Source organism: Clarias gariepinus, chromosome 10 (assembly GCF_024256425.1).
Source record: "Clarias gariepinus isolate MV-2021 ecotype Netherlands chromosome 10, CGAR_prim_01v2, whole genome shotgun sequence".
NCBI classification, from domain to species: Eukaryota; Metazoa; Chordata; class Actinopteri; order Siluriformes; family Clariidae; genus Clarias; species Clarias gariepinus.
Window position 1 is genome coordinate 10,371,758 of NC_071109.1, and position 15,498 is coordinate 10,387,255.

The following is a 15,498-nucleotide window of genomic DNA, read 5'->3' on the forward strand; positions in this document are numbered from 1 at the left end:
GGAGGTTGAGTTGACAAGCTTGAGGATTGAGTTGCAAGTGTGCTATGGCATACATATTAAAAGCAGCTAGATTATTTATACGATATACATTACTCAGATTTATAGATCTCCAAGGATTCCTCTATCATCTGTGTGTCTCTGCTTGCCACCTAGTGATAATCACTACCCATGGCGCTTATATAAATGTATGCCACTTTGTCATGCTTGTCTTTGTCATCATTCTTGTCTTTGTACAGAAGTTAATTTAAAGGTCAAAACTATATACTTTCTTTTATATAATTTTGTAATCTTGATTGAGGGTAATTCCAGTGTTTGACTTATTATTCTTCTCAGCATGATTGACTGTGTCCTTAAGACAAACTATAGACTACAGTGTGTGCAGTGTTCATGCGTCAGCCTAGATGCTGTGGTTGAAGAGTAACAAAGTTCATAAACTCATAACTTTTTAACCTCTAATATGTCATGTCACCAGTTTGAGTTCTCTCTATGATGTAGGTAACACCCTAGCATGATGTTATGTGTGAAACTTGTATTACAGTAGGAAGAGACGTAAATAGAGTTTAAAACCAAGAGCTAAGAGAAACAAGCAGAAGGCTCGGCTGCCTGGAATAGAACAGCTTGGCCAAAAATGCCACTTAACAAGGGCCGATTTACTGGCCTAAACCAAGCAAAGAAAACAACTCAAGAGATTTGTAATTGCTGTAATTGGACATTTACATACTGACAGTGCAAGCATACCTCATAGGATTGTAACTAAACAGCAGTGTTGTCATCAGAAAACCATTAATTAATGAGACTACTAATTAAAAAAAAGTCTCAGTTTGCTAGAAGCCTATAAATTTTTTAATTTTTTAATTTTTAATTTTTTTTATTTATTTTTAGAATGTAATGAATGAATGAATGAATAGTATATTACAGTTATCCATATTTCTTCCCTTATGGCATAGGATTATTCCAGAACTTAAACTGTGAAAGAGGGGTTCTAAGAGCATGGTAAATCATTTGCCCACATAATATGGTCATGGTGTAATCAAAACAAAAGATAGAAAAAATTATTTTGTTTGGTTGTTTTTTGTTGTTTTTTTGTACAGTGTAAGTTGGAACACACAGCATTTGGCAGATACAGATCCAAATACAGATACATCAGAAATGACAATCACCTTGGCAGTGAAAATACTATATTTCACAAAAGACCAACCGGTTTGTGAAAGAAGCTGTTATGCTATTCCCGCAAGGCTGGATTTCATAAACCACGACGGTGGGTGAGTAGAGTTGTGCAGGACAGATCTTGGATGCCATTCCGTGTAAATGTTTCAGCGCATCAAGGTTAGTACAAGCAATGATGACAGAAAGTTCACAAAGGCAGAATACTACCAAATGAGCACTCGCTTATTCATTCTCTATACTGCTAATCCAGTACAGGGTCGTCAAGGCCAGGAACGTAGGGGACATTCTGGATGGGGTGTCAATCCACAGCAGGCCACACAAACATATGTGCACACTCACATAATTGCTCACACATTAAGGGCAATTTGAAAACACCAATTAGCCTTCTCTCTGCATGTCTTCGGACTGTAGGAGGAAACTTGAGACAGCAAATAAAAAAGGAATTAATAATTTAAGGGTAGTTGTTTTGTCTAATAGATTTTTACTATGAGTGGTTGGGGCATCACAACTCCAGGGTCCATGGTTAAATCCTGACCTTGAGTAAGCTGTCCGTTTGAAAACTCACAAGGTTCACAAGGTTCCCTACCAAAAACATGCCGGTAGACAGACTGGCTCCTTAAAATTCCTTTCGATTTAAATGTGCGTGCATAGTGCCCTGTCCACAGAGTGTCCCCTCCTTGTTGCTCTGATACAGTTTGCCGGTTACATGGGTCAAGTCTTTTCTGTACTATTCTGTACCACTAGGTGTCTCTGTGTGTGTGTGTCTCCAAAATATTGGCCGTAAACTCGTCACCACAAAAAAAAAAAAATTCTTTTCTCCTTAGGTGCTGCATACTTTTCATGTTTATTTTCATAAAAAAATTGTGCAGTTTTATAGCCTTCAGCAAATTTGAAAGTCTTTTAAGGAATGTTTCAGAAATGTTTATTTCATTCATATGGTATACAAAACAGGTATATACAAAGTGCTGTCAGTTATTCGCACATAAAAATATGCACATATATCATTTCTAATCATTTGTATGGAAATGAAATTAAATCTTTATCTAGTGTTTCAAGGTTAATAACCTTTTCTATATTTGTCTTGCACAGGTCGTGTGCATGGTGTAGTGTTGTGTGTCTGACATTTTGTTTCTTTAAGTCACTGAATCTCCATAAATCATCAAATTCTTGCTATAGAACCTAGATGCTTTTTCTGTTTGAAATATTAAATCAAAACGACATTAGATCTTATAGACAAATATTATCTTCATGAACGCAAATACTGTTTCTTTTTGTTTAGTACAGTGTATTATTTACAAAAAAAGAAGCAGAAAACAATAATCAGGAGTCAGACTATTGCAGAGGAAGCAAGACTGCTTATAGTCCATTGTGGTAGAAAACTTCACACATTCCTCCTCAGAGACAGGATTTCGTTTGTGGGTGTTTAGTCTTAAAGGAAGACAAAGAGCCATTTCCTTCTTTAAACCCATACAAAGCTATAAGTCTCATAAAGTACTTTGTAAGAAAAGCACCATTATAGAGTAATTGAGGTTTCAGCCTGAAGCAGAGGAAAAACTTCCTCCTTGTCTTCTTATCACAGTGTTACTTTGGTGCAAAATAGTTTATTTGAGGAAATATGAAATAGATCGTTGTATTTTGCCTTAGCTGGCCAGCACCAGAAAAACCTCCCAGAGAGTGTTGCTTAAAACCAACAAGACTTTGAAACAGAACTGTAGCAGTAAAAGTGATGATGGTAGGGGAAGGTAAGTGTCTGCTTTGTTGTTACATCAGTAATGGTTTGGAGTGGCATCACGTATGACAGAAGATTTTTCATTTGGCCCTTTATGGACTTCCAGGCCAAGGGAGCGGTGATAAGCTGCTGAAAGTCTGTAGAGGATGTCTGACCGTGGCTGAGCATCAGCCTTCTGCGTCATTAGCATCTCAAACAGCGTGCTTACTTCTGAAAGAAGTGTTTCACCTCCTATTGACCCAGGCTTCTCCGGGGCCTTGCCAAAAGTAGAGAAGGAGGAGAAGGAGTCATTTGGGCCACCAAAGGTGGGCGTTTGATCTTCTGGAGGGGGTAAACCATCAGGGACGTAAAGGTTGTCATGATAATCACTGGTCAGAGGAAGGGACAGACGAGCCATCCATGCTGGGTCAGGGATGTCAGAGAACACGTCATCTGGAGAAAAAAAGGAAACATGGTTTAGTTCATTTTTTTTTATTGACCAATGCTGAAAAGTCAGACCTGTTATTGCTGTTGTTCACCACTCAAAGCATGAATGTTAATTAGGAAACATTGTAAAATAGCAAATATTATAGCTCTATAAAATATTTATGCTCTCCCCACCCTTGAAAAATAAATAAGTAAACATGAAGGAATAACGGGATGAGAGGAAATGGTGACAGGGACGGGATTTATCTTTATTTAGTTAGCCAATGATTCCCTTGTGTTGGTGTTTTAATTCTTGGGAAATGTTCAGTTTTTGTGACAATTTCCAATGCCTTTTAAACACATTTAGTTGTTATCCTTATTTGTTGGAGGAAAGATTAAACTGTTAAGAAAAAAAAAAGACTGTAGAGGTCCTCGTGTTTCCCAACTGAGCTGTAATGAGCCAGTAAATTGTCTGAATAAATAACAAAAAAAGGGACTTGGGTTACTTTCAGCAAGCTGTGTGATGACCTCGGCATTAGAGTCGGCAGCTGGATACTGCTTGCTTATTTCCTTTCTGTTGAACTAATGAGGACCATGGCCTAAGGACACTTACAGCATACTTCAAACAAATCACCCCCCCCCCCTCTCAATTGTATAAGCTAAACAATCGCAAATACCTTTGTGTATTTCCTGTTCATTTCATTCCAAACTACAGCAACAAACAATCCCAGTGCATTCTGTACATGCTTCACATAACATAAAGGAAGCAAGCTTCATTTCTTTTCTTTCTGTTTACTTCTTTTAGTTTAGCCGTAGTAAAAATTCCTTTGGTCCTCAATCATGCGTGAATCATCAAATGGCCAATCAGCAAAACATCCAGCTGCTGCAAGTCTCAAACAACCAGCGTTCAAGGTCTGCTCTTTTTTTTAAGGTTAATTAAAAAAAAAATATATATATATATATATATATATATATATATATAGGCAACTCAAAAATTGACAGCAGCATCATAAGATTTCAGATTAAAGCAAGTCGAGAAACAAAGGCGACATGCCTTGCTTTACACGAGAGCTGCTGCTGCTGCTGCTGGTGGTGATGTGGTGTATTTGTGTGTTTAACTGCTCAGTCATAGTAGGCCATGATCAAACAAACCCACATGGACCACATCAATGCACACGCTCACAACCTCTAACCACGCGCATTCACTTACATCAGTCGAGGAGAACCAGGTCTCGTCTTCTTCTTTGTTCTTTCTCACTTATTAACACGCACATGGACTTAACCTCTGCTAATCGTTCCCTAAATCCTCATCTCCCCTTCTCTCCATTTTTAAACAAACAATTTAATACTCTCCTGCAATCATTCTTTCTCTGCTTGTTAACGATAATTACGGTGGAAAACTGTAGGGATCCCATTAATCTCTTGAAATCCAATTATAGTCTGATTAAAACCAGACACTGCTCTTAAATCACCTACAAAGTCTGACCGCAGTCAAACAGCCACCACACCAGGAGACTTCCATTTGCAGGAGTCTGTCTAACACTTGCTCACAATTCAACTCATATGTTAACTTCCCAACATGCAGAAGTGTCATGGGCCCATGGGTTTTGGCGCAGCAGGACAACATTATTACAACAAAGCCTAAAAACAAAATGTTTAGCTGAGAGGCTATTACACCCGACATTTGCTATGACCCCATTTTAGGCAGTTAAACGGCAACATGACTTAAACAACCCAACTATGTACACTAGTTTTCAACAAGAAAACACAAAGTTTGCTGGTGTTGGTCCACTATGTTTTATCAAGTCCAAAGTCAACACATCCGTCTACCAGGAGATGTTAGAGCACTTCCTTTTTCCGTCTGCTGACAGGCTTTATAGAAATGCTGATTTCCTTTTCCAGCAGGACTTCTGCCCTCAGCGCCAAAACTACCCCTAACTGGTTTGCTGACTATATTATTACTGGGCTTGATTGGACAGCCAACCTGCCTGACGTGAACCCCACAGAAAATCTCTAAGGTATTGATTGTCTAGAGGAAGATGAGAAGTACAAATCCTACCAATGCAGATGAGCTGAAAGCTGCTATCAAAGCAACCTGGTTTTAAATAACATCTCTGCTGTATTACAAGCTGTTTGCCTCCATACCATGCTTTATCGCATGCATACAGCAGTACCGATTTCTAATAAATTTTTTAAATGACACATCATGTATTTTTGTAGATACTTTACAGTTAATTTTAATGATGTTGAACATTTTTTAACTACGTTATAACAATTATAAACAGTCATTCTCACCAGCCTCTGTTTTTGCCCCAGTTAATAGTAAGATACAGTATATTGAGTTACAGATGAACCATAAAACACTCCATCATGAAGATTTTCTTATTTTAGTAAACCTTTACCTCTAATACTGGAGTCTCCTTCTATAAAGGCTAAATCTCCTTTGCCGTATCATTGAGTAGATCATAACATATACAGTATGTCATATCAACTTGTAATTTTTCAGAAAATTGTTTAATAATGTCTATATCACATGTGCTTACATATAATCCAGCCCACCTTTTTAGTATGAAAGAGAGTGAGGAATAAGAAACTTGAGGGGTAAAAAGACCTCAGACTGTGTTCAAAGCGATCTGAAAATAGACACTTGCGTTCTCACACTCACACATATGCGCACGTGAGCATAAACACACAAACCCACACATACACCCGAATACATATTGTGTCACACACAGTGCCCTTTTGCTCCCCGTTCCATTGTGTCTGCGTGTGTAATAAGAACTCGCAGGACAAGAGTAGCCCTAGGACAAAGAATGACTCTGACTTTTGAGAGTTCTATACTAAGCATGCTTTAAAGACGGAGTCACTGTCACTATTAATCATCATGAGTAAATCCTGTTAACAGATGATACCCTTGAGGAAGGCTGACTCAACTTTGCTACACAAACACACACACACACACACACACACACACACACTCACCATTCTGATATTACAGTATCTATAACCCTCTGACCGCTTTCAAAAAGCTTCAGCCTAAAGATAAGGACCTCTTACCCTAACGTAAAGGCGCTTAAAGTCTGGCAAGTGAAAAAAACAAGCCATGAGTCTTTGATTTGAAGGAACAGAGGCAGTAGAATAGTCAGAAGGGGACAAAAATCTGAACAATACATGGAAGGAAGCCCACGCCAGCATTTTACTAACTCTATACAAAGGCTGAAAACAAACAGTCCACCTACTTTATACTTACATTATATATGTATACTGTATAAAGTCCACAAAAATATACATTTAACACAGAAACAGTATGAAAATGTTAAGGCACAAGTAATTAATTGAATATATACTCTACATATTCTATAGATATCCTTTATGGCAGAAAATACTAACCTAACATTGGTGCATTTGCTGACAAAATGTAAATGTAAATCAGTGTAGGATTTGTTATATGTAATATTGTAAATATTTTGCATGCACACTGCTGGGCCAAAAACACGTCACACACACTAAGATTTCTTTTGATGATTTATTTGCCATCAAGGAAGAAAACATCCATTTATGTGATGACATGGTCATTCATTACATTCGGGTCATCTAATGACTTGATGTTATTGCCACATAACGTTAATAAGCCTTGACCTGACCAACTAATGCAACCTCAGATCATAACACTTTCTCCAGAGGCTTGTACACTGGGCACTATACATGATGGTTGCATCGCTTCATGCGCTTCCCTTCTCACCCTGATGCACCCATCACTCTGAAATAGGGGCAATCTGAACCACATGCCCTTTTTCCAGTGCTTCAAACCCCAATCTTAATGCTCCCCAATAAATTAAATACTTTTTTTCCTGATGGGGCTCACTAACAAGTGGTTTTTTTTATGGCCATACAGCTGTTTAGTTCTTATTGCACTGTGTGGGTGGAAAGGCTTTCACTCTTACTGTAAAAAAATAATAAAATAGCTGTCCATTTCCCATGATGCCGGGTTTAACTGATCAACGATCAGGGCATTTTATCATTCTTTTTCAACAACATTTCATCTGCACATGGGTCGATGGGTCACCCCTATACTTCCATAATGCCCTGGACAGTGCTTAACACGTCTCCATTCATTTTAATGTTTTCCCGAATCTTCTGAAATGGCAACGTTTTTGGCCAAGCAGTGTATTCTGCCTGGTGTTGTGAAATAGAGACCATTAAATAAAATGCTATGAACTTTGATCTGGATATGCTTTCCATTTTAAAATATATCAACATTTAATATTATAATAAAGATTTTATACAACCTAAAGACCGGTTTTATATAAAATATCATGAGAAATAGTTCAACTGTATAAGGGTGTCAACATAATTATATTACACATCTCTTTCTTGAGTTCTTGAGCTGTTTATAAATTCCTATATTAATCCACAGTGACATTTCTATACATAATAATGTGCACTTAAAGCACAGGTTTAATCTGACAAAAAGCTGAAAGCTTGCTGGGTTCAGGATTCACTGAGACTATTGTGCCTTTGGGAGTGAACCTTCTATGAAACTACAGTGTCAGATTGTAGAATTACAGGGTTCTGGTTAAAGTATAACTCTAGAATAAGTAACCTCAAAGCTTGTAGGACAGTAGGTTTTTGATTCAAGCCCAGAGCCTGGAGGAACTCTGCTATCTGATTTCCCTGCCTCAGCACACCTGAATGAAATCGTGACAGGGTGATAATTAGCTGATGAGTTGAGCAGGCCTGTTAGAACAGGAAAAATATATATACATTTTCAGTGCTAAAAATTTAAGCACCATGTCAGAGCCATAGCCACTGATGAAAGAAAGCATAATGAAATTCAATTCCCCTAAATGTTAGTCAATTAAATGTCATTTTGGCTAATGCTGTTATTGTCATGACATGTTTCACCTGTGTGTGGAGTAATGTGTCAGTCTGAACTATACACAGGTCAGGGGTCATGTAATGACACACCGTACCTAATGAATAGCACATGGAAAAAATTTGGATTTCAGGGAATGCAAGAGTTAGCCTGACCTTAACCATAACCCTAACCCTAACCCTAACCCTCACATGTATTCAATATGCAATGACAGATTTCACTGAAATGAAAGCTGACACAAACATGTTATTATCTCTCAATATAAAACATTGAAGAATCTTACCGTGGTTGCTAAGCAGGTGTGTGAGGCCCTCCTCCAATAAGGGATCGACTGGGGAGTCTCTGCCTGCTTCCCAGTCCACGTCTCCAGGCTCACTTTCCCCATGCCCGCTGTCTTTAGTACTCAGCCAGTCAGCATCCTGTGCAACAGACCTTGAGTCCAGCAAAAGAAAATAATACAAAATTAGGCTTTATTAATCTTATAAAACATTAATTAATGTTAGGTAACAAATTGAAGAAATCTCTTTATCTATGGGACATCCCCATTTATTAAAAAAAAAAAAAAAAGTGACAAATTTCTCATTTTTATCATCTTTGGTTTACCATTGCTGTGAAGTGCATTGTGATTGGCCAGGAAAAGGTTCGGTTTTAAGCCTGACTGTTTGCTCTTTCTGAATATCCTGCAGATTTAATTTCTTTACATTTGAATATTTCAGATTGCACAATCTTAAGTATTCAGTAAAACTGCCTGAATTATTTTTAGCCTTAAAAATTGCTGACAGATTAATTTTAATGTAAATTCTTCATTACCTGAAATTTTGCCTGTATTTTTATGGATTTTTAAAAAAATCATAGATATCATTTAAAATCTTGACATAATAAATTAAATTATTTAGCCAGTGGAAGATGTCAGGAGTTATTATACAATTTCATTTGCATCCAAAATGTAAGTGAAATTACGTCATATTTATCAGGTTATCAACCAATAATCTGGTTATTTCATATGTAAGCTAGCTAGCTTATTTCTTTCTATACTTGAAATAAAACAGCTTTAATGTTCTTCTTCTTGTAAATTTGGTTTAAAAGCATCTCAAAAGCAATTTATGTTAAACATTTAAATTCTAAACTGAAATAAATACCTCAACCCACTTTTTCACGTTTCCTTAAACACATTATCCTCTAAACCTTTCACAAATGGACCTCTTTGTAAGATGACATGTAAAGGTTGATGCCTTAAATGTCACTCATCAATTCATTCATGTTGAATGTGGATTAATTAATCCTTAAAAATAATCAAATCTTTACATGTTATTTAAAACACCAAAGTAAAGGAGCACAATTGAGAGACCATCTATCCATCTATCTAGGAACGCCAGTGGTGATTACCATTACATTTGTTTACATTTTTACAACTGTGGTAGGACCTCCAGTCAACATTTACACAGCATGGGCAACGTGGGAACGCCAGTTAATCTGCATGTCTTTGGACTGAGGGAGGAAACCAGAGCACCTGGAGGAATCGAACCCTCAACCCCGAAGGTGCCAGGTGCCAATGCTAACCACTAAGCCACTTTGCCACCAAAACATTAAGTCAAAGGGGCCAAAACGCAGTCAAAGGAAGGGTCCTTTATTAGTGAGTTTCAAAATAGATTAAGGTTTAAAAGCACAACAGGCACATAACCAACAGAAACATTCCCTCACAAATAATAAACACAAGTATGATAACTCACACCTACAGTGGGCACATGAAAAGAAATATGTATCGTAATGAACTCCGATATTCTTTGACCAGGTGACAATCTGCATGCTAAGGTATGATCCATAGTGCTTAAGTTTTAAATCAGCCTTTCTTGTAGTTCTACTAAACTGAACATTATCCATACATATAACATATAAACCATATTACTATGATGAGATGGTCGTTGGTCTAGTCACATCCTGCCTGCTAAGTTTTCCTTTTAAGATAACCCTTTACTGGATTCACTGTAAAAGAGTCAAATAAAAGCTACAAACTGTCTGTATAATGCATAGTGAGGTGATTGTATCTTTTCTTGACAGTGATGCGTTAGTCATATGAGTGAGACATGGACTGTGCCCTGCTCTAGCTTGTTTTATCTATCGCTCTGGTGCCAAGGTGGCTATGGAGGGATATGAGACACCATTTTCTGGAATTCATTATGTGCCACCTTGTTTACGAGTCAATCACACGGTCCTTTGTTCCCTTATGTCCATGGTTCAGAAATAAATAAATGAATAAATGTCTGCAAAACTTAGTAACATAAAAACGTAAACAACAATGAGATGGCTTACCGGCCACCTCTGTGGGAATATTTGTTGCCGCGAAAGTTTGGTCGAGGCTGGAACTGGCCTTTATGCAGCAGAGACAGGAGCTGAGACACCTGCTGTAGAATAAAAACAATAAAACGTTACTATTTAAAAAAATAATACTGTTAATTGTGACTCTTGTCTTAACTATGAAATACAGACATATCATGCATGTTTAATGCCATTTTACATTTCAGTAAAACTAGATGAATAATTCTTTGTCAGGGCGGATGCAGCCCGAGATGAGGAAGGAGGAGGAAACACCAGGTTACTGAACAAGAAAAAAAGTCAGATGCAGGGCAGAGAGTTGAGGCAGGGTAAGTGAGACAGGAAACCATTCCTACGCAGGGTCTATTCTTCTTCAAGCTGCATCCTGCCAGGATACACCTTAGAATCCCAATCTCTGGCACAGGGTTTCATAGCCCCTGCAATATTTGAGATCCATTTCCTCTACGTGGTCTCTCCTTAAGACTAATTGCCAACTAGGTCAAGTAGGCAAAGGAGTGTGGGTAAAGAGGGAAAAAACATGTAGGGTGGGGGATGTGTGTTCAACACTTTTCCTAACTTGCTTACCAACTCCTTTGAAGACCCAAATCTAAGTCTAGCTATTCAGTTGTATTAAATCTGTGAGTTTAAATTTGACAGATTTTAATAAATGGCTGATCCCGTGTTTGCCAAAGGCAGGACTGTAGTATATATATTTTATTAGGCAGACAAACCCCTAAGCTGATCTGTGTTGATTTTTCTTCAATTTCTTTAATTAAGCTGATCTTTTTTTTAATTCAAAAAGTTTATGGGATCTTGAAGGTTGTTACATTTTTCCTGAGGCACAAGGGTGTGTGTTACCATGTCCGAGACACGCCTGAATAAACTCAATTCCTTAGTACTAATATCGTCTGTCAGCTGTCCCCTCGGGCCAACAATACATAGACCCCCTTTCACACAGACATCTTAGCTGTGTGACAAAAAATATAAACTGACTCTAATAACTTCGAGAATGTCCAATTTAAATAAATTGAAATAACTTCAATAACAAAAGAAAACTTGCTTGTAATGTATATATGTTTTTTTGGGTTTTTTTTTTTTGCATCACTCTCTTACCTGCACCTCAGGTGAAGCTGAAGACAGCTCAAGTGAGTTTTCTCCAAAAGCAGCCATGGATAAGCGCACCAAGTTTCTTAGTATTTGTTTGTGGTCTTGTTCATCAAGCCTTCCATTTCTTTCTGCGTTTTTTGTCCTTCTCAAAGTGGCCTGTGAGAAAGGACCAGAGGCTTGGGAGTCAGTCTGTGTATTTACTTCTTCGGGTTTGTGCCGTCTCAGAGTGTTGGCTTGTGAGTGCAACGATGATGAGGAGGAAGGATTTCGTGCCTTGCGCAGGGTTCTGTAGGGTGTTGTAGGGGTTTGAGGGCATTCTATACTCCCCGGTTTCCTGAGTGTCTTGCTTGGTGTAAATGGCAGCGTACCATTGTTTTCAGCATAAGCTTGACTTTGTACCAGATGAGCAAGTGTTGGTGAAAGACTGAGCTGGCCTTCTGGGTGAGGTTCTTCTGGTAGTGGAGAACGGGGTGAAAGTGGCTGGGTTTCTTCCTCAGATGGGTCATCTTTTCTACCCCGCAGGACAGGAACTAGCTCTATATCCGTTTTCTGAATGTGTTTCTGTGGTCTGCGAGGGTGACTAGTGTAGGAAGACTCAGCTTGTCTGCAGTTGTAAGCACGAGTGTCTCTTTTTTCTGGGCGACAAAATGTGGTAACCAGAGCAACAATTAGCAGCAAAAGCAAACAGGTCCCCCCAATGCAGATAGCCAAAAGCACTGTGAAGCTGAATTGAGGGTGTTGTCCAGGAGCAGAGTTCTTGAGGTGATCACGAAGATTGATAAATGTTACCTCTAGTGTTGTCTGTGTGACAAGTGGGGGTGTTCCCATGTCTGACACTGCAATGACCACTTTAAAAGCTTTGCCAATCAATTCTGTAGCATTGGTGGTGTTCACATATAATTGACCTGTGGTTTCATCTAACCAGAACAGCCTGGAGGGGTTTCCTTCTTTTATTTTAAATTGGAGTTTTCCATTGAGACCAGAGTCAGAGTCACTTGCTAATATGGTTGTGGCCAAAAAACCTTCAAACCTGTATTCAGAAGAATGATTACTCAGTGGATAAAGGGTTTCATGAACATTGTCATTTAGTTCTGTCACAATCTCCCCCTTTTCTGCATTTACTGGAACACTCACTGCTGCGATACCTTTCTTTGAAAGGGGTTCTTTGATGATGGGATAGTGGTCATTAACATCCTCAATCGTAATAAGCACAGTAGCACTGCTGGTCATTGAAGGGTAACCATGATCGACAGCTTCCACTATAAAGGAGTATCTCTGTGATTCCTCATAATCTAATGACTGCTGAGCAATAACAGCCCCACTAGTTGGATGGACTGAGAAGAACGCAGTTGGTGTCCCAAGTTCATTTGACTCTCTAATTGAATACGACACCCATCCACTAAGGTCTAAATCAACATCATGGGCCTCCAAAGTCAAGACCTGAAATCCAGGTAAATTATTCTCACTCAAAACACCAGTGTAGAGAGTATGGGAAAATACTGGTGCATTGTCATTTTCATCCAGAACATGGACAGTCAGATGTCTAACACAAGACAAAGAAGGAACACCACTGTCCTGAGCAAAAAGAGTAATATTATACTCCATTTGTTGCTCCCGATCTAAGTGTCCACTAGTAACAATCATGTAGTTGTCATTATGGATGTGCTTGAGACGGAATGGCCCTGATCCTTGCTGTATATGGGCTTGCACTTTCCCATTTGGACCTGAATCAGCATCAGACACCATCACAAGTGCCAGAAAAGTCTCATTTAATGCTCCTTCTGACACAGTTGCCACGGGGGACTCTTGAGGATTCCATGTCATGTGTATCCGAGGTGCGTTGTCATTGACATCTTGAACTCTTACTTGTATCTTGCAGTGGGATGGAATAGCATTGTGACCAAGATCCTTTGCTTGGATGTCTACTTCATATGATCTTTTTTCCTCAAAGTCTAAAAGACCTTTTAAAACAACAGCACCTGTTTGAGGATCAACACTAAAAAGTCTCTGCACATCTAATGGGGCATGTTTACTGAGTGAGTACACAACCTCTCCATTAGCACCCTGGTCAGGATCTGTCGCATTAAGGTTTATAACTACTGTGCCTTGTACCGTGTCTTCAGGCAAGTCAACTATTGGTGCATTCACCTCAAACACAGGACTGTTGTCATTGGAGTCCAAAACTATGACTTTGACTTTGGTGCTGCCAGACCTGGGTGGGTTCCCTTTATCCCAAGCCAATAATGTTAACTCAAATGATGATTCCATCTCCCGGTCCAGCTCTTTAATAATTATCAATTCTGGCTGCTTGGCACCTCCTGAGGGATGGACCTCCAAATCAAAGTGAGAGTTCGAAGAAAGTGAGTAGGTCTGTAGGCCATTATAACCTGCATCTGGATCCTCAGCACGATCCAGTGGGATACGCATCCTCAGACCTACTGTTTCTGAGATCTCCACCTCCTGCACTGAATTAGGGAAGATAGGACTGTGGTCATTCAGGTCCATCACCTCCACTCTGACACGCAGGAAATGCATTGCGCCACCTTTCCGATAGAGAACACTAAAAGCCAGTTCACACTGGTCAGCTCCACGGCACAACTCCTCCCGGTCCAGCTGGCTCAGTGTTGATACCACCCCATCTCTTTTGTCCACTGTAAATGGCAGGGGCTGACCATGCTCTACAATCCGGAAGTCCTCCAGTAATCCAGTTTCTCCTTTCTGACGCAGGCTGTCTAACAGGCAGCCCACCCTTGTGCCTGCTGGCTGTTCCTCCCAGACATTATACTGGATAATGATGGGAGCATTTTTAAGATCCTGACCCTCACAGAAATATAAACTGGCCGCAAACAAAAGCCAAAACTGAAGCATGGCTGTGTGAGAGCTTTGTAATTGCTCGTACTTAAATGAACATTTCAATATGCAAACAAATATTCTAAAAAAATTAATTAAAAAAAAGCTCAATAACATCTATAAGCTAAGCCAACTGTATGCTTTACACTAATAAACAATATGTTTTATATAATTTGTCTAGTCTAGGTCTCTAGGTATCAAACGACCACACTACCTTGACGAAGATATAAAATAGATATCAATTACATTCGCTTGAAAAAAAGTTAGACATTATATAATAATTAACAATAACAAATAATAACAAATGTGAACTTATTTTGCACAATTGATTTTAAATCAAGGCAAAAAAAGTTTCAATCAGTTCCCTTTCTATTTCTTGCTTTAAAATAAATTAATAGTTGTTAAAATATGTTTTAATATTCTAATAATATCTACATAAATTCAGATACAGTCCATTGAATAAAAATAAACAAATAAACAGCTATCTCTTCTGTCTCTTAAAAAGCACTATCCCAAAGCATTACTCACTCACACACAGATGCTCATTCCATGCCTCACAAACTTTGCTCAGACTGGAAGTGTGGACCTCAGAGGCTGGTATGTTAATTTGATGGGGGTATCTATTGGGCCAATCAAAAGAAGTCAGAGTGAAAACTCCACCTCCTAAGGAAAACCGTGTGCTCTGTAGTGTGATTTTAAAGTAATATGAAACCATTTCTTTTGTTCACTGCCTGCAGCTCTTCATTCCTCTTCTCCTCTTGTCCCTGTCTAAACAAACACATTAAGACCAGCCGTCTGTGGCTCCTGTCATCAGTAATCAGAGCATTGCCCAAAGTAGAACCTTAAGGCATTCTGAGAACTGTAACTGGACCCTGCAGGAGTACTGATGCCATCTCAAACTTAACTCACAAGGGGAACTGGTGGCATGCTAATCTCAGATTAACACAGAAACGTGAGATGTTTTTATGTTAAAGCAGGATTATCTCACCTAAGCTGTCTGCTTTAGTAACGAGATCGAGTTCGCTAATTATTATACAATTATAAAGGAGGA

General features: G+C 38.8%; 1 protein-coding gene across 1 annotated transcript; it reads right to left on the bottom strand.

Annotated features, from left to right (window-relative positions):
* Positions 1-2,044: 2,044 nt before the first annotated feature.
* pcdh12 (protocadherin 12) lies at positions 2,045-15,003 on the bottom strand. Its single transcript, XM_053505458.1, has 4 exons — positions 11,604-15,003; positions 10,488-10,579; positions 8,461-8,609; positions 2,045-3,328 (listed from the first exon to the last, which is right to left on the bottom strand). Exons 1-4 carry the CDS (start codon positions 14,562-14,564, stop codon positions 2,934-2,936), a joined length of 3,597 nt encoding a protein of 1,198 aa, XP_053361433.1. The 5' UTR covers positions 14,565-15,003; the 3' UTR covers positions 2,045-2,933.
* Between the last annotated feature and the right edge of the window lie 495 nt (positions 15,004-15,498).